This window comes from Oncorhynchus mykiss, chromosome 6 (genome assembly GCF_057628025.1).
Source record: "Oncorhynchus mykiss isolate SJ-2025 chromosome 6, ASM5762802v1, whole genome shotgun sequence".
NCBI classification, from domain to species: Eukaryota; Metazoa; Chordata; class Actinopteri; order Salmoniformes; family Salmonidae; genus Oncorhynchus; species Oncorhynchus mykiss.
The window spans coordinates 68,555,290-68,575,357 of NC_143027.1; the positions used below are offsets into that span (position 1 = coordinate 68,555,290).

Below are 20,068 nucleotides of genomic sequence, written 5' to 3' on the forward strand. Positions count from 1 at the left end.
TGTTGTTTAGCTCCATCTAGCCTCCATACACAGTCTTCCACCATGTTGCTCACATCACAAACATCAACTCCTGACAGATGAAGGGGGTCAACAACTATCTAGGGATGTGAGCAGGGAACTGGTTTGGAATTGGGCCATGATATCTACTCATTCAGATCAGTGTACTGACCCCGAGCACTCAGGGGTACACAAGAACAGTGTTTCACAATCAACACCAGAAACCCCAAAGAAATGGGCACATACAGATAAACAGTTGAATTAATAAAAGCTCTTTAATAAAGTATTATCCTGTGATCAAAACAATACAAAAAGTAAAACGCATATCATGAACATCTGCAACACCTAACTGGAACAGTGCACATTATTGTACTTACATTACCACCCTGACCAAAGGTTCTTTGTTATAAACTGTTATTTCATAGCTTAAACATTAACTACACATTCACTGACACAGCGCCAACCACTGCTGACAATAACACATTACAGCAGTGCTCACTAACCTGGCATAACCAGGAGTTTCTGTGCACTGCACCTCCAGTGAACTTAATGAAACGCACCTTCCCACGCTCCTCCTTGAGTGTACTCCAACATAATAAAAAGACAGCAGGACTCACACCACATACAGTCACAAAGTCAGCATTTTAAAAACAGTTGGCTAAAAATCTCATTAGTGAATTTTCATCCTGAAGGATCATCTTCCTCCGATCGCTTTCATCTGAAGAGAGATACAGAAAAACATTCAGACTGGTGTAGAGGTGTAAATTAGTTCAGTAGATAACCTGAACAGGTAGCGGTGTAAGGATGAGTGGTCTAACCAGTTGGAAGGGACAGGTTTCTTGTCAAACCTGCTGGGGGGGTTAAGAGAAAGTAATGACTAATGTCAACTAAAAGATGTTGGTCCCCACTTGTTAAGTGGTGGTTGTGGGGTGAGGGAGGTTCCAGGTTTCTGTGGTCATCTGACGGTTTTCTCAACTGGAGCTTGTGGATAGAGTGGAGGTTGTGTGTGTGGGGGTATTCTGACCTGCAGGTCAAGGGGTTGCTCCAGTGACCCTCCCAGCTTCTGCAGAGCTGCACTAAGGCCTGCCCTCAGAGCCCTGTAGTCCGGCTGGTCAGAGTACTGCAGAGCCATCACCTGAGACAGGTACACCTGCAGCGCACCTGATACATAGTACATACAGATGCATTATATCCCACGCACACACAAGACATATTACGCTGCATACAAAAACGAATCACTAGAAAACTGGACTTACTCGAGACTTTCTTCTGTCCGAAGCAGTGACTCAGGAGACCTGGAACGTCCTCCATGTATCTGGACCATTACAGTGAAGGGTCATGTTTGGCCACTCACTCAAGGCTTTACCATTTCATAAATACAGAATAACATTATCACAATGGCTTTGTTGCCATAGTAAGAACCTCAGCTCTCACCTCTCCTTCTCCATGGCAACGCGGGCTGGTGTGTGTGTGAGGGAGGTCCAGGGAAGTGCCCCTGTGTACCAGCGCAGCATGCAGTAGCCCAAAGCCTGCAGGTCACTACGGCGAGACGGACCTAGGAGGTACGATCACACACAAACACTTATGGTTGGTTAGAGGCAACTTGTACCTCCTCCACAGTATCTGAAGGACTGCAGATGATTGACAGGCTGTAAGATGACTCACCTGCTCCCTTGTGAGACTCCAGGCTTATAAAATCTATGGCTCCTTCATGTGGTGTTCGGCTGCCCTCACGGTACTCCACATGCCGGCCACCAGGAGAGTACCGGAAAGCATGGCAGTACCCTGCAAGGTATACCTACACACATGCATACAGGAGTAAGAGCATAGCAGAGGGGTCTGGCAGCTACACAAACACACAACTATACAAACATACTCTAACCTGTATTTGTTGTGCTGGGCTGATGTAGATGTTTTCAGCATGGATATCTGCGTGAACATACTCATTTTCATGGATGAACTCCAACACATCCAACTGGGAGAGGAGGGAGAAAGGCAGAGTCAAACAGGAAGCACATCAGATAGGGAATCCTATTTTTGAAGTCATATCAGGGCCTCTATATGAGCCTGAGAGACCACTCACTACTCTGCAGGCCAGCTGAAGGACCACTTTCTCAGACAGGAGCCCCTCCCCCTCATCCATGAAAGACTGAAGAGTTTGGCCCATGCTGGAGAAAATCAAAAACCTGAAACAAAAACACAAATCAAATCTTATTTGTCACATGCCCCGAATATACTTATTGTAGACCTTACAGTGAAATGCTTACTTTACAAGCCCTTAACCAACAATACTTTAAGGTGTTAAGTAAAAAATAGAAAATAAAAATAATTCAACAGCAGCAGTAAAATAAGCGAGGCTACATACAGGAGGTACAGGTACAGAGTCAATGTGCGGGGGTACCGGTTCGTCGAGGTAATTTGTACATGTAGATAGAGTTAACGTGACCATGCATAGATTATAAACAGAGTGTCAGCAGCGTAAAAGAGGGGTCTGGGTAGCCCTTTGATTAGCTGTTCAGGAGTCTTATGGCTTGGTGGTAGAAGCTGTTAAGAAGTCTTTTGGACCTCCAGTACCGTTTGTGCGCAGTAGCAGAGAGAACAGTCTATGATTACACATTCAAAACACACATATCCCCACCATATGTACAAGCGCACACACACACACCTGTAAGAGTCTGCATGGAGACCAAATCCTACACAGGTAGGAATCCCAAGGAAGTCCATCTTGGCGTGCTTTATCCACTTGTCCACTAGGGGGAGAGTTGGAAAGGCTCATTAGTAACTAACAGAGGCTCTTACAACGGGCTTCCACCACCAGTAGTCTAGTCAGTCATAAACAAACCAAACAATTCCTTCTACTCTATACCTCAGCTTACACAACTTACATGGCCACCTATAGGTACCCATCTGAGTTGCCCATTCACATGACAGTTTGCAGCTTTGCATTAATATAAGCATGTTCCTACTTGAAAGTACTACTTAAGTCGTTTTTTGGGGTATCTACACTTCACTATTCATATTTTTGACTACTTTTACTTTTCTTTTAGGAACGTTTTGAAGTATGAACTTTTTACTCCATACATTTTCTTTGACACCCAAAAGCACTCATTACATTTTGAATGCTTAGCAGGACAGGAAAATGGTCTAATTCACATCAAGTGAACATCCCTGGTCATCCCTACTGCCTCTGATCTGGCGGACTCACTAAACACATGCTTTGTTTGTAAATGATGTCTGAGTTTTGGAGCGTGCCCCTGGTTATCCGTAAATAATAAATGATCCCGTCTGGTTTGCTTAATGAAAAGAATTAGAAATTATACATACTTCAATTTGATAGTTAAGTATATTTTAGCAAATACATTTACTATTGATACTTAAGTATATTTAAAACCAAATACTTTTAGACTTTTACTTGGTGACTTTCACTTGAGTCTATGACAATTGGGTACTTTTTCCACCACTGCCTATGGGGTAAACATCAGTGATCTGCAAGCCCTCTCTGTGACCTGCTTATGAAAGGATATTGTAACAATCTTGGCTTTGTATTCTTTAGAACTTCTGTCAAATGTGTTACTGTACGGCCAGACCTACTTAAATGTGTAGATAGTTATGGTAAGAGGATGGGTAATGCAGTCAGGGGTCCGTTTAGAGCTGAAGTCAAGCTGAGGGCTGGCCAGGTATACGAAGGCAGATCTTGACACTCACCAGATGAGGGCTTGGCAGCTCTCTGGAGGAAGTTCAGCTCATTAAACATCTTCCCGTCCTTAGCCCCCTGCAGAAGAACAGACATCAGTATTCACCACATAACACGCAAAGCAACACTGTAGCCAACATAATCATTCTATATTAGAGAACACAGTCTGTGCAGTTACACTCACTAGTTTGAGGATGTGCTTGCAGTCACTGGAATTGGCACCTGGCCCATTCTGCAGGACTGGGGAGAGATTGAATATAAGAACAAAAAAAATAAGTGTCTGATTAAATCAGCCTGGTCCATGTTTGACACTCCTGTGTGAAACTATTCTTCAATCCTGGTCCTCGGGGTCCCACAGGGTGTTGCAGATGTTTGTTCCAGCCTAGTACTAACACACCTGAATCAGTGAATAGTCAATTAATCATCAAGATTGGTTGGTGCTAGCCTGGAACAAGAGCCTATACACCTTGAGGGTACCCTGGACCAGAACTGAAGAGTGCAGTGTGACCTCTCACCTCCATAGAACATCTCTGCATCGCTTTGACTCAACAGTTTCACAAGCCTCCATTTCCTGCCAGTTGTGTCACAAAGCTCCTCCCCTTCCTGCAGTGGCTCCACAGCACATGCTCGCTTGGCCTTCTTCGCCTTCCCCTTGACTACACACACACAGGAACATGCATATACACACACACATACGAGGGAGGAAAAAAAGGACCAAAACCATGAGGACAGGCTGTTGGGAGTCATTTGTTTTATTAGTTGTAAGTGGCTGTAGTTTAGACTCACCTGTGGAGGGGGACCTGGGGAGAGGTGAAGAGCCAGGTGAGGAGGCCAGCTCCACAGACGGTTCCTTTTTTATCTGCTCCACTTTTGGGGTGACAGCACGTCGTTTTCGTGGAGACATCACAGATTTGTGGCTTTGATCTGCCGATAGGGAGGACACACGTTTTCCATTTAAAAAAATAATTTTAAAGCATCAATGAGACAATTACATTTCCAAAGCCCGTCAATGGCTACGATCATTACCTTTCCTTCACTACCACTGATGATAATCATACTGCCACCGTCCCCTTACCTGTAGTACGTTTCGGGGAGGCAGTGACAGGAGGACTGGCTATACTACTAGGAGTTTCATCGTTCCGGGCCGCGGGGACTGAGTTACGGGTCCTACGCAGTGGGGGACGGGTCGACACTGGACTGGGGGTGGCACAGACGAGACCTGTAAACAAAGGAGAGATGTGACAAGAGCATCTTTCCATCTCCAGAAAAAGCCCCCCCTCGCCCATTACCTTCTGTGTCCCAGCCAGTCAGTTGTCCTGTGCTTGGAGTAGGACTGCTAGTCTTGGTTACACCATCAGTGACATGAAGCAGAGAGACTCCAGAGGAAGCAGCCTCCACAGGTCCAGAGGGGTCCACAACACACTGCAACTTGTCCCCACAGGAGGGGCAGAACCGGAATCCAGGCTGTAGTTTGGTGCCACACTGGGGACAGAAGTGGAAAAGCATCCTGGAAACACAAAATTAGTTTTACAGACAGACAAGATCATGCTGTTTAACATACTGAGCCAGAAACTTTAGCTACAAAAGGTTTTGACCATGATTGATGACTGTCCTTAAAATGTTCAAAAGCTCACAATGTAGCTAATAACATTGTTTTGTTTACATTTTGGCTTAACTCTCAAAGCTATCACAACGTTGATAGCTACGTTAGTTAACTAACATTACAAAACGATGTCTAATGAGATTTCTAGCTATAGCTAGATAATGTACACCTTTCCTCTTTGACTTTGTTTGGTCTGATCTTGCCGAAAAACACAAGGTGGGTGACATTCTTTACCATACAAATATACATAGAAAACCAAGCTAAATGCTCACGCTAAACCTAGCTACATGCTCACGCTAAACCTAGCTACATGCTCACGCTAAACCTAGCTACATGCTCACGCTAAACCTAGCTACATGCTCACGCTAGCTATCTCAACGGTGTTATTAGCAAAACAAGTTTAGACAGCTGCCATCTGTCTCCTATCGCTAGCTAGCGAAATAAATTGGTCTAGCTTCAGCTTTTTATGCTCTGGTACCTTGCTCTTTGCAATCACGGGGACCTAAATTTGTCAATAAAGATACATCCACCGGTTTCTTATTTCTAGCACATTGCAGAGCTGGAGATCCAGGGAGAGAGATACTGTGTGAGCCAGTTGACAAAAGAAAAGTGGTGGAGACCGGAAGCAGGTGTGTTTTATTTTATTTTATTTTATTCATAATACAAAAATAAACTTACATTGCTACATCAAACATGTCCAGCAAACCAATCACCGGTATTAACAATACTCAAACATACAAAAAATATCAATAAAATAATACAAAAAATAAACAAATTCTCTCTGAAAATATCTTATTATAATGATTCATGAAGATGTTATTCTTGTTGTTATTCACTAGGGTTAATGTTTTAATAAGATAATTAAATTCAATCAGAAAAATGTGTAATTTTGGTATAGAAGTTTGGAATTTATGTTTGTGTATAAAGTATTTGACAACAAGAATAAAAAAATAAAAAAATAATTTCAGTGGTTTTGTTATCATTGCAATAGTAACATATTATATATTTCATGTCAAAAATATAGGCAGTGTTCATAATGGTAAATAAGTACTTTGCAAGGTTTTCCCAAAATTCTGACACAAATTTACATTCAAAGAACAAGTGAGACAGATTCTCACCTTTTTCACAGAAAACGCAGATATCATCAATAGCCACAAATTTGGAAATCATAGAATTACATCTTATGTAAAATTTTGAAGTGCACTTCCTTAACTTTGTTTGGTATACAGTATTTGTAAGGCATTAACCATGCATTTTTCCAGACAATGTCAGGAATCAGCATGTTCCAGAAAAGCTTTCCTTATATATTTATTTCAACAAGATCTCTCAAGTAAGCCCATGCCTTCCAATCTGAGTTCTGGATAAACGTTGTGATCATTCCCAAAATTAAGATGAGTTTTCATAAGTGTAGTGAAACCACTGGGAACGGCATTGATCACAGAAATAAACTCTCTGAAAGGTATTGGAAACTCTTTCAATGTTATAAATTGTTTATATGTGAGAATATCACCCTTGTGGTCGAAAATATCAAGAACAAAGACAATATTCCTCTCATGCCAGCTGGGGTAGAACAATGACTTATTCCTTACAGTTATGCCTGAATTATTCCACAAAAGAGCTTTATGAGGAGAAAAATTGTGCAGGAAACATATTTTCCAGGCCATTAAAGCTTGTTGGTGAAACCTAGCCAATTTAGCAGGTAATCTTTCAGGAATATAATTACATTTCAGTAAAAAAATTGAAGACCTCCCAATTTATTAAACACATAATTTGGAATGAAATACCATATTGAATCAGTATTGATCAACATTTTTTCAACCAGTTTGTTTAACTTGAAAGTGTTATTTATGTCAACAAAATCCAACACTTCTAGACCGCCTTCAGCTCTTTTGTTAGAAAGGACAGATTTTTTTAGTTTGTGAGTCTTATTTTTCCAGATGAATTCAAGAAAGGTCTTATTGATCTCTTTACAAGTAGCTGGATTTACGCATAACGATAATGAGGGGTACACAAAACTGCCTTGGACAGAAGTACTCTCCCAAGTATAGAAAGATCTCTTTGTAGCCAATTATTAAATATATTTTTAATTCTCTTAATTTTAGGAGAGAAATTAAAATGTTTTCTGAGTAAGTGTTTTTTTGACAGAATGTATTCCTAAATATTTAACACAGGAATATTTTCTATTTCATTATCATCATCAGAGTCAAATAAACATAAGATTTCACATTTAGAAACATTCAGCATTAATCCTGATGCAATAGAAAATGCAGTTATAGCATTAAGGGCATGTGCGACCTGGTCTTTGTCTCTTAAGAAAAGAGTAGTATCATCAGCCAGTTGGGAGATTTTGATTTCTTTGTTAAAAATGGTTAAGCCATACAAATTTGCATTATTCAGAATATCTAGAGATAGAAGTTCCACAACCAAAATGAATACAAATGGCGAAATTGGGCCTCACTTATGTTGATACTAAATCTTTTGGAATAATTAAGGTTTAGTAGCACAGAACTATTTATATATTTGTAAAACATGCGAATTACTTTAATAAAATGTTCACCAAATCCAAAAAGTTTAAGAGACCTAAAGATAAATTAATGTTCAATTGTGTCAAAGGCTTTACAGAAGTCCAGAAATAGGACAACCGCATCTGAGTCTATTGCATCTGAATAATCTATAAGGTCTATAAGGTCCAAGACTAAACGAATGTTAGAGGTTATGTGACGGCCCTTCATAAATCCTGTTGAGTCTCATTTATAAACACCCGGAAGCAGGTGTGTAATCATTAGCAAAACAGTTGCGTTTTGCAACGAAAACGAGAGTTTCTATTAGACAAATTCATGAAGGTCCCTCCCCATTTCGTTATATTTGCTTCCAGAAACGGTCATGTATGTACATGTATTTACCTGGAGTGCCTGAGGGTGGCGCTGTTAGTAATTACTACGTGATCATCTGTACTTGCACTTGACCCATGAAATCAGATTTTATTTATTTATTTAAAAAAATTTAACTAAGCAAGTCAGTTAAGAACAAATTCATATTTACAATGACGGCCTACAGTGAGTTAACCGCCTTGTTCGGGGGCAGAATGACAGGGGTGACAGGGGGAATGACAGGGGGCAGAATTACAGATTTTTACCTTGTCAGCTAAGGGATTCGATCCAGCAACCTTTTGGTTACTAGTCCAACGCTCTTGGTTACCTGCAGCCCCAGATGAACATAGTTATTTTACCCGCCTCAGTGTGCTAATATATTACATGTTGTCAGTAGTTAAAAAGTAATAAAGAAAAGCTCAACATTACAAAACATGGAACAAATGACACCACCAACTACTCTGAACCTAGAGGAAAATCTAGCCGAAAATTGGGAGTGTGGATCCATAAATTAAACCTTTATATCCCAGCTATATCATCTATCATCATATATCATCAGCTGTCAGAGCAGCTTACCGATCACTGTACTGTACACAGCCAATCTGTAAAGAGCACACACAACTACCTCCTCCCCATATTGTTACTTATCCTCTTGCTCTTTTGCACCCCAGTATCTCTACTTGCACTTATCACTCCAGTGTTAATGCTAAATTGTAATTCTTTCACCTCCATGGCCTATTTATTGCCTTACTTCCCTACTCTTCTACATTTGCACACACTGTACATCGATTTTTCTATTGTGTTATTGACTGTACGTTTGTTTATGTGTAATTCTGTGTTGTTGTTAAGGTCGCACTGCTTTGTTTTATCTTGGCCAGGTTGCAGTTGTAAAATGTCAACTTGTTCTCAACTGGCCTACCTGGTTAAATAAATGTGAAATAAAAATAAAGAAAATAAAAGCTAGTGGCATCTCAGAGAAATCCGAAAAAGTGAAGTGTGCCACATTCCTGCTTGTAGCCGGAATACGTTTGATTTTGACGATGATGTAGATGACTTGGATGTATTAAAGTAGCTTTTCCCCGAACGTACTGTGAGACAAATCAGACGTACCCGAGGCATATCTTGTAATGTATTGTCCGTGAGAGAATTTAAACGATTCCGTGCAAAAATCCAACTGCAAGGTAGTGACGTATTCTGGCCACCAGCTAGAGCCAAAAGGCAAGAAACTCCAATGTCAATACAAAGACAGTGTTCGAACTGGAATTTCAAGTGACATAAGATGCACCTGCAATACTTGGAAGCTTGAACAAAGGACAGAGACTGACATTTGGAGTTTATATGAAGATTTATTCACAGGACTTGGATGTGTTGCAGGAGTTCATCACATGCAAAAAGACCCAGAAGTCACACCAGTGGTTCCCTGACCTAGAAAAGTGCATGTAGCACAAAAAAAAAAACTTGAAAAGGAACTGAACTGCATGGAAAACATGGATGGCAAACTGAGCCTACTGAATGGGTAAACAGCTTGGTGACAATCGTGAAGCCAAACAAAATATGGGTATGCATTGACCCACAGGATCTCAACAAAGCCATCAAGAGAGAACATTATCCTTTACGTACCATTGAAGAGGTAGTTGCTGAAATGCCTAACGCCAAGGTATTTTCAGTAGTTGATGCAAACCAAGGATTCTGGCAAATCCGGATGAAGAGAGCTCCCGACTCTTCACGTTCGATACGCCGTTCATTCAAGATACTGCTGTTCGGAATTGCGTCCGCTCCAGAGGTGTCCCAGAGGTGCCTCAAAAAAGCATTTGGAAGGTGTTGTAAACATCATGGATGACATTCTTGTCTGGTGTGATGACACAGAGCAGCACGGCCAGAGACTGAGACAGCTACTGGACAGCGAGAGAAGCATCAACTTGAAACTGAATAAGGACAAGTGCAAACTCAGAATGACAGAAATTCACTACATTGCACGTGTTAAACAATGAAGGCCTGAAACCAGACTCCGAAAAGGTCAGACCAATACAATAAATGCCAGAGGACAAAGAAGCACTTCAGAGGTTCATGGGAATATTGCAGTATCTCAAAGTTCATCCCAAATCTCTCAGAATGTGCAGTCTGCAACACACACAAAAACAACAACCAAAGGGAGCCACTCATGTCATCCAATCCCAGAGAGAACTTGGGCCAAGGTTGGAGTGGACTTCTTCCATTAGACAGTTGGTGAGTCCAGAAATGTCAAAGTTCTTTACCAGCTGGGAGTTCAAACATGTCACGTCGAACCCGAGATTTCCACAGTCAAAACGGTCAAGCTGAGAGAGCAGTTCAGACTGTGAAGAACCTGTTGAAAAAAGCACGAGAGAGCAACAGATATCCTTACATAGCTCTCTTTGAGTACAGAAACACACCCCTGGATGGAGTAGGTTTCTCACTTGCATAACAACTAATGGGAAGAAGGCTGAAGACAAAGATTCCGACATAAAAGAGATTTTTAAAGCCAGAACTATCTAATGAGAGAAAGAGAACTGCAGGTTTTCAGTGAATTTATGTTAAATGCGCTAAACCAAGCTAAATGCTCACGATAGCTATATCAACGGTGTTATTAGCAAAACAAGTTTAGACAGCTGCCATCTGTCTCCTATCGCTAGCTAGCAAAATAAATTGCTCTAGCTTCAGCTAGAAGCTTCAGCTTCTGCTCTGGTACCTTGCCCTTTGCAATCACGGGGACCTAAATTTGTCAATAAAGATACATCCACAGGTTTCTTATTTCTAGCACATTGCAGAGCTGGAGATCCAGGGAGAGAGATTAAAAAAGAAAATTCTCTGTGACATGAGAGATCAAATTAAGATATTATACCTGTAGTTGAAATAATTTAAGTTATGCTGACTTCTGACCTGTCCACAACATTATTTACACTAAAAACAAATGGTTCTAAGGGTTATTTGGCTTGTAACCATAGTGGATCCCTTTTTGGTGCTATGTAGAACCTTTTTTTTTTTATAAAAAAAAAAAAATGTAATATTTTATTTTTGCATTTTCCAATTAAGAACATTCAAAACAAAAGTGAAAAGATATTAGACAACGATAGGACAAAGTGACAGTAACAGACGAGCGTAACAAAAAAATAATTATAATTATATATACAAACATACAATAAGAAAAAAATAATAACGAGACATTGGATCACCTGCCGTAGGCTACATATTATACATTACGTGTGAAACATTATGTGAGGATTATATATAGATTCAATCAATGAGATGTGTTTTTGAAGGTTCTATAAACAACCATGGTTCAAAATAGCACAAAAAAGGGTTCCACTATGGCAACAACCCTTTTTGGGGCTATAAAGAACCTTTATGGTTCTTTATGGAGAATGGTTCTATAAATCCTTCCTCAATCTCAAAGGTTCTTTATGGAGAATGGTTCTATAAATCCTTCCTCAATCTCAAAGGTTCTTTGTAGATACTTTTGAAGATCCATACAGGTTTGTTTTTAATTCTGGTTAGCCATATTATATTGTAAAAATTCCATAACTGTTAATATTGTGTTAATTTATAAGTTGAATCGGGGGGGGGGGGGACACGCGAGTCTTTCACAAGACACGGTCACTTTCGCCTTGCGAAAGTATTCGGCCCCCTTGAACTTTGCGACCTTTTGCCACATTTCAGGCTTCAAACATAAAGATATAAAACTGTTTTTTTTTGTGAAGAATCAACAACAAGTGGGACACAATCATGAAGTGGAACGACATTTATTGGATATTTCAAACTTTTTTAACAAATCAAAAACTGAAAAATTGGGCGTTCAAAATTATTCAGCCCCCTTAATTTAATACTTTGTAGTGCCACCTTTTGCTGCGATTACAGCTGTAAGTCGCTTGGGGTATGTCTCTATCAGTTTTGCACATCGAGAGACTGACATTTTTTCCCATTCCTCCTTGCAAAACAGCTCGAGCTCAGTGAGGTTGGATGGAGAGCATTTGTGAACAGCAGTTTTCAGTTCTTTCCACAGATTCTCGATTGGATTCAGGTCTGGACTTTGACTTGGCCATTCTAACACCTGGATATGTTTATTTTTGAACCATTCCATTGTAGATTTTGCTTTATGTTTTGGATCATTGTCTTGTTGGAAGACAAATCTCCGTCCCAGTCTCAGGTCTTTTGCAGACTCCATCAGGTTTTCTTCCAGAATGGTCCTGTATTTGGCTCCATCCATCTTCCCATCAATTTTAACCATCTTCCCTGTCCCTGCTGAAGAAAAGCAGGCCCAAACCATGATGCTGCCACCACCATGTTTGACAGTGGGGATGGTGTGTTCAGGGTGTGAGCTGTGTTGCTTTTACACCAAACATAACATTTTGCATTGTTGCCAAAAAGTTCAATTTTGGTTTCATCTGACCAGAGCACCTTCTTCCACATGTTTGGTGTGTCTCCCAGGTGGCTTGTGGCAAACTTTAAACAACACTTTTTATGGATATCTTTAAGAAATGGCTTTCTTCTTGCCACTCTTCCATAAAGGCCAGATTTGTGCAATATACGACTGATTGTTGTCCTATGGACAGAGTCTCCCACCTCAGCTGTAGATCTCTGCAGTTCATCCAGAGTGATCATGGGCCTCTTGGCTGCATCTCTGATCAGTCTTCTCCTTGTATGAGCTGAAAGTTTAGAGGGACGGCCAGGTCTTGGTAGATTTGCAGTGGTCTGATACTCCTTCCATTTCAATATTATCGCTTGCACAGTGCTCCTTGGGATGTTTAAAGCTTGGGAAATCTTTTTGTATCCAAATTCGGCTTTAAACTTCTTCACAACAGTATCTCGGACCTGCCTGGTGTGTTCCTTGTTCTTCATGATGCTCTCTGCGCTTTTAACGGACCTCTGAGTGCGGATCACAGTGCAGGTGCATTTATACGGAGACTTGATTACACACAGGTGGATTGTATTTATCATCATTAGTCATTTAGGTCAACATTGGATCATTCAGAGATCCTCACTGAACTTCTGGAGAGAGTTTGCTGCACTGAAAGTAAAGGGGCTGAATAATTTTGCACGCCCAATTTTTCAGTTTTTGATTTGTTACAAAGTTTGAAATATCCAATAAATGTCGTTCCACTTCATGATTGTGTCCCACTTGTTGATGATTCTTCACAAAAAAATACAGTTTTATATCTTTATGTTTGAAGCCTGAAATGTGGCAAAAGGTCGCAAAGTTCAAGGGGGCCGAATACTTTCGCAAGGCACTGTACTGTATAGTGGCATAACACAACACATTAGATAAACTGGAAAGACACTCAGTCATGTTTGCACAAAAAGAGCTGTGAGGAAACCACACCTCAAAATATTCAAATGAGCCGCAGCACCCCGACAATCTATTTATCACTAAAAGAGCAAAGAACCCCTTTGTGAACTGAAAGAACCATTGAAAAGCTAAAATGGTTCTTGGAGTTATGGTTCAACATAGAACCATCACCCTTCCCAAGTGAATCTATAGTCCACAAGATGCTGCAGGCTACCTGGAGAAACACAACAATTATTGACAAATGTTATACCTGTGGCATACCAGGTATAATTAAAACAATATTTTTTAAATCTGCTGTTGTGCCCTTGAGCACCTGCTCACCATCCAGGGGTGCTGCACAGTGGCTGACCCTGTGCCTCTCAACATGAGCCAAGCAAATATTATGGCGATTTTACAGGTAGGTGGATCTAGCATTCTAACACTTTGGTTTGGTGTGTGGATTTAATGGTATAAAATGAAGGACAATTACAGCCATGTATAAAGTTTGGCTAAGGTAAAACAGTTGATACTGTTAAATGTTAAAATCTGATCCAACAATTCCAACACACCAGGGGAACTTTATGAAGCAACCATGCTGTTAAGAAGCCTCAGTCCGCTACATATGATAGCATCTTCACTCTTTTTCTATTTTTTAGATGAATGTCGTTCTTCCACTACCACGACAACAGCCACTACTTCTACTCCTACCACCACCACCAAAGAAACTACCCCTAAAACTAAAACTACTGCTGCTACTCTTTCTTCAACCAGTGAAACAACTCCTGTACCCTTGACAACTCCTTCCTCTCCCCCCATTATCTCACCCAGCTCTACTACACCTTCTCCAATCCCTTCCACCAAAACCTTCACAACTCCTGTCCTTACCACTACCACAACTCTCACTACTTCAGCTACCTCTCCTGATCAGGAAGTCAGTCTTGCTGTGGAAATTAATCTGACAGACTACACTGGGATGAAAGTCTATGTATCTGCAAACAAGGTGAGTATAATCGGGTCTGCCCTACACTCTTAGAAAAAAAAATGTGTGATCTACAACCTAAAGTGTTCTTTGGCTGTCCCCATAGGCAGGGCCGGATTAAGAAATCATAGGCCCCGGCGCATTAGTTGTTTTTGAAAATGTATTTTATTTAATAGGGCCCCCACACTTCCCGGCACACTATCATTTTCTATAAACAAATCCATGCAGCAAGATGGATTTGCCACTGGAACAGTAAATACACACACTGAACAAAACTATAAATGCAACATGTCGTGTTGGTCCCATGTTCCATGAGCTGAAATATAAGATCCCAGACATTTTCCATACGCACAAAGAGCTTATTTCTCTAAAATGTTGTACACGTTTGTTAATGAGCATTTCTCCTTTGCCAAGATAATCCATCCACCCGAGGTGTGGCATATGAAGAAGCTGATTAAACAGCATGTTCATTATAAAGATGCGCCTTGTGCTGGAGACAATATAAGACCACTCTAAGATGTCTCAAGTTGAGGGAGTGTGTAATTGGCATGCTGACTGCAAGAATGTCCACCAGAGCTGTTGCAAGATAATTTAATTTCCCTTTATCTACTACCTCAACACACACACACACACAGTGGCAAGAAAAAGTAGTTGAGAGACCGGTTGGACGTACTGCCAAATTCTCTAAAATGACGTTGAGGCAACAAAAATAATAACATTTATATATATATATATGTGTGTTTTTGATTTTTGTTGCCTCCGGTCCCCCACGGGCCTGTGCCCTAGTGAAGAACCCTTTTGAGTGTACATACAGCATATCAGATATAAGCAACCTCTACCTTCCAATACATATCAGCACCAAACGACTGTCAACTCCAACCAAATCCAACAACCCACGGATATCAATACAAAAATCCTCTCAATTATATACTATAACAAGAACATCTCAACACAGCATTCATCTGTACATCTCAAACTAAGTACATAATACATTTACAACTACTCACTCTTCATGAAGAATTTCTCAATAAATATTTGTGTGTAAGTAATATACAGACCTATATATCTGAGTAGGAGATGGAGTTGTCACTGGTACAGTAAGTGCATTAGTGTACATGTAAGTATCAGTATGAGGGTGTTTATGCATCTCTCCCTAGATCTCATTCAACATGGCAGAGATTTTGAACCCTGAACTCGAGGTGAACCTGCCCCACAACCTTCTCTCAGGGCTAAAGCGTAGACACACCCCTGACATGGTTAAGTTCATCTTCTCTGTGCTTAAAACCTCACCACCAAATTGGGTGAGTTACCATGCACTCCCAAGTTGCACATCACATGGCTAAAACATCTTAAACGTTTGTCAGGAATAATTTGTGTGTCTGTGTGTAGACCGTAGAGGGACAACTTGGTAAGATTCTCTTTGGTATTGAAGTTGAGAACATAACCATCTCTCACCTGTCAACACCATTCAACATGACCTTCAAACACAAATCTGAACTACAGGTAGCTACTTTCAAAATCAACTTACCAGTGGTAAGATTTAAACAAGCTGCTTACACTGTCATTTTCTTTTCTTCAGGAAAAAGAGAATACAACGTGTGTCTACCACAACCAGAGTCGTAAATATGGACTGCATATCTTTGCATAACTAATGGGCAATTGTGTATCAAATCAATAAATATGGGCTATTGCTTCGATTTGATACAGTATGATATAAAGCAGAATGACTTATTCAAGAATGACTCGGTTGATCTGTTGTATATGAACGTCTGTTTCTTATTGTTGAAGGAGGTGAATGGGTCACTGATGGCTGCCACACCCTGAGGCTCACTAACCAGACCATCCATAGCTGTGACCACTTCTCCTTTTTTGCCCTCATGGTGAGATGATCCTACTTTTCATATTACTTTCCAGATTATATCTTAGTGTTTGCCATTTCCTTTCCTGACATCTATTCATGGGCAACATTTGCATATTTCCAGACTCAAAAAGTCAGCTCGTTACCATAGTGCCATGCTGCCCATGAGAGGAATAGTCAATGCATTGAGGTTGTGTTCCAATATCCATACCCACTTCTTGTTTAGTACGCACAGCCAAAATAATATACAAATGGTATGCAGATAGCCTTAGGGTACTCAAATCCTTATAAATGTTACGTGCAGCATGATGTCACTGCTCCCACAGATCCCTGATATGAAGCTGAGTGAGGTCCATGCCAGGATGCTGAGTGTGCTCACCTGTGTGGGCGGAGCCATCTCTGTGTTCTTCTGCACCATCACCTTACTGACACACTGTCTTCAGCATTCGTGAGTGACACCTATCAAGCAAACACACACTTTTTAAATACTTCAATTGAACCCACAAATCACATTACAGTCGAGAAGTATTCAAACATCTAATAGGTTATGGATACAGTATATGGACACTTATGGGTACAGAAAGCACATTCTTCTCCATACAGCCCCGCTGCCCATGACAGCTGACACAGAGCAGTACCTGTATCGCTAGCTGCTTTGTCCTACGCAGGTCTGCAATCTGAAGCCCACATACTGTCAGCCTATGTACATGGCAGAGGCTCCCAAATATCAGCACTACAAGTCAAAAGAGCAACTGTATACAAGAAAACATCAAACCAGCCTCCTCTGACAAGAGTGTTTGTGAATAAGCACTAATGGTGGTACTGTCTGTCTCACCTCACTAGCTATCAAGTCAATGAGGCCATGTCATGTTTAGCTATGTATAAATCCTTGTATGAACGGTAACCAACCACACACACAATCTTTCTCTCTTTCAGACGGAAATCTACTGAGCATGCCATGCTGGTTCATCTCCAGTTGGTGGCATCTCTGTTGTTACTCAACCTGCTGCTCTTGACCAGTGTGGGTTTGGCATTTGTGGGCCCTGCATCTATGGCCCCTGGCCTGTGTCCTGCCGTGGCCGCCCTGCTGCACTACTCACTGCTCCACCTGGATGGGCCTGGAGGCTCTGCATCTGTACAGGCTGCTGGTCCTAGTCTACAACACCTACATGAGACACTACCTGCTGAAGCTGAGCCTGCTGGGCTGGGGTAAGAACAGCACTGTCAAAACAGATACCACAGTTAAACAGTCAACGACAGTTAACATGTACAGACCAGCAGTAAACTGACAATCAAAAGTCTCAAATCTGTCTCCTCTCAGGTGTTCCTGCTTTGGTTGTATCCATAGTCGCCGCTGTCAGTACAGATTTCTATGGGCTGAATAACCGAATGTGAGTTTATTAACAAAACACATAATATTGGTGCATTGCATACCAGCCCTTAGAAGGACTTTCTCCCTGATACACAGGTGCTGGATCAAAGACTCTGGTGTGCAGTACGGCTCTGTTGTGGCTTACCTGATAGTGGTCCTGCTCTTCAATAGCACCATCTTCGCCATCGTCATCACAACGCTGCTCAAGCTGCGCTCTGTCACGTCGCCGCAGGGGAAGAGGCAGAGCCGCAACATCACCTGCAGCGTTCTTGGGTTGACCTGCATCCTGGGCCTCACCTGGGGGGTGGGCTTCTTCTCCATGGGCTACACCAACTATGTCATCCTCTACATCTTTACCATCCTCAACTCACTGCAGGGTAAACTCTCATCCTTATCGGAGGGAGCCAACAACATACTTTATTTTCTATCTTTCCATAAGAGTGAGAAAACAAGCAAGTAACATAGGGGTGAAAGATATCCTGTACATACAATCTAACTTCGCAATTTTACATTTCTAACACCGCAGATAGCAATAATGTACTGCTGAGCTCCACAGACAAGTGTGGCTGTTCTACACAGTATATTTCTTCCTGAACATTCAGCAATGTTGCGTTCTCCGGATACACCTCTGCTCTGCTAGTTTATGACACTGCTTCCTGTTTTCCACAGGGTTCTTCCTGTTCCTATGGCTATGCGTTAAGAGACTGCGGGGGGCAGAGCAGAGTTCCATGACAACTGGACAGAGCTCAAGCACCCACATTCTCTCCGTTGGAAGCGAGGTCTGGCCCTCTTCTGAAAGAACAAGGCAGTCAGTGCAAGAGGGAGCAATTGCTGACAATACAGCTAAGTTCTGACCAAAAGCTGACTTTAGTTTGTGATGCTTTAGCTCACTGAGATGAAAGGAAATCTACAAATGAAGTACCGTGAAGGAATTGTTTTGCTTCGGTCCCATACAGTACATCACATACTTAAATAAATAATTGTTAAAGCAGATAACCCTTAAGAAAGAACATGTTGTACTCCTATCGTTTAATTTCTTCCTGTTAAAATTAGATTTGCTGTTTTATATGCCATGATTTATATGCCACCTTTCACCTAAAGCCTTCTATTATTATTATTCTGGGATGGAAAGGGGGGTTGGAACTGTTCTCAGAGATGAAACGAAAGTGAATTGTAATGATTGTACACTAATTCTGTATTAAATATACATATACAGTACCAGTCAAAAGTTGACACTGTCATGACGTTGGCCTGGGGGATGGGTTTATGACAGTCATAAATACCTCTTCCCCCTTTTACCTTTCTCTAACCTACTGAGGTTACATTTAAAAAAAACCTTGGTTAACATAGAGATTCTGGGAACATCAGAATGTGGGGGGAAATGAACTATATTCTGGGAATCCGAACAATTGAACATATGCGGTGGTACTTAATGAATATGATGTCAGTTCGGTTGTCATCTGAGACATTCTCATCAATGATAAGATGACAAACTCTACAGTGGAAAGTCTACACATCAGAGTTATCGGATTCACATGGAATTGCTGTTCAATTTAAATGTTTGAATATGAAATTATTTGTGATGGGATAAAATGTGATTTTGGCTTCTAAAATGTGATATGTGGGTTTTCATAAGATTTTCATAAGATATTGCTGCTCAGTGGCCCGCCTCTGTGAAGGGACATGGGCTATAAAACTTTTCAAACACGACCTCTTCTCCCTTCCTAAATAAAGCCTTGACGACAACAGAACTTCCTGTTCCGATGAGGTAGGATGACGGTCCTATGTCAGAATGGTTCAGATAGTAACTACAGAACGAAGCCAACATCAGCATGAGCAACCGAATTGCGAATGGTATGAACTTTGAACTCTTATTCACGACAGAAGTGATACCTCCTAGCCGTTGAGTTAGCGTCCGCAGCTGCAAACGCAGGTTAGGAAGGAGCACGCAGAGTATCCCGTCTACCACATAACGACGTTACTACAACGTATCCAACTGACCACCAGAGACATTCTTCAAAGGACTCGGTTGGGCAACACAGCCTTCCATCTACAACCAACCTACTGAAGCACAGCTCAGAGTAAATATTTATTGCATTTTCCTTTTCCAAATATCTATGAAATAACCCATGGAATCATTTAGTAACACAAAAAGTTAAACAAATATATATATATTTTACATTTGAGATTCTTCAAAGTAGCCAACGTTTGCCTTGATGACAGCTTTGCACTCTTGGCATTCTCTCAACCAGCTTCATGAGGTGGTCACCTGGAATGCATTTACATTAAACTGGTGTCTCTTGTTAAAAGTTAATTTGTGTAATTTCTTTCCTTCAAAATACATTTGAGCCAATCAGTTATGTTGTGACAAGGTCGGGGTGGTATACAGAAGATAGCCCTATTTGGTAAAAGAC

The 20,068-nt window shown here is 41.0% G+C and overlaps 2 protein-coding genes across 3 annotated transcripts; one reads left to right on the top strand and one right to left on the bottom strand.

Annotated features, from left to right (window-relative positions):
• Positions 1–253: 253 nt before the first annotated feature.
• Positions 254–5,930, bottom strand: LOC110526443 (serine/threonine-protein kinase VRK3). Of its 2 annotated transcripts, none has more exons than XM_021607434.3 (15): positions 5,773–5,930; positions 4,981–5,198; positions 4,767–4,910; positions 4,478–4,615; positions 4,207–4,347; positions 3,876–3,931; positions 3,703–3,769; positions 2,663–2,747; positions 2,081–2,183; positions 1,880–1,972; positions 1,663–1,795; positions 1,432–1,552; positions 1,254–1,312; positions 1,022–1,158; positions 254–715 (listed from the first exon to the last, which is right to left on the bottom strand). In XM_021607434.3, the coding sequence occupies exons 2-15, from the start codon at positions 5,195–5,197 to the stop codon at positions 692–694; spliced, it is 1,518 nt and encodes a 505-aa protein (XP_021463109.2). In that variant the 5' UTR covers position 5,198; positions 5,773–5,930; the 3' UTR covers positions 254–691. The 2 variants fall into 2 exon arrangements, with proteins under 2 accessions (XP_021463109.2, XP_090094841.1); XM_090238715.1 differs by having other exon boundaries at positions 4,981–5,173; positions 5,773–5,927.
• LOC110526444 (adhesion G protein-coupled receptor G1) lies at positions 5,846–19,963 on the top strand. The gene is made up of 11 exons (XM_090238718.1): positions 5,846–5,923; positions 14,274–14,445; positions 15,582–15,725; positions 15,814–15,927; positions 16,004–16,043; positions 16,213–16,304; positions 16,609–16,730; positions 17,219–17,491; positions 17,604–17,673; positions 17,751–18,031; positions 18,324–19,963. The coding sequence occupies exons 2-9, from the start codon at positions 14,419–14,421 to the stop codon at positions 17,665–17,667; spliced, it is 876 nt and encodes a 291-aa protein (XP_090094844.1). The 5' UTR covers positions 5,846–5,923; positions 14,274–14,418; the 3' UTR covers positions 17,668–17,673; positions 17,751–18,031; positions 18,324–19,963.
• The last annotated feature ends 105 nt before the right edge of the window (positions 19,964–20,068 follow it).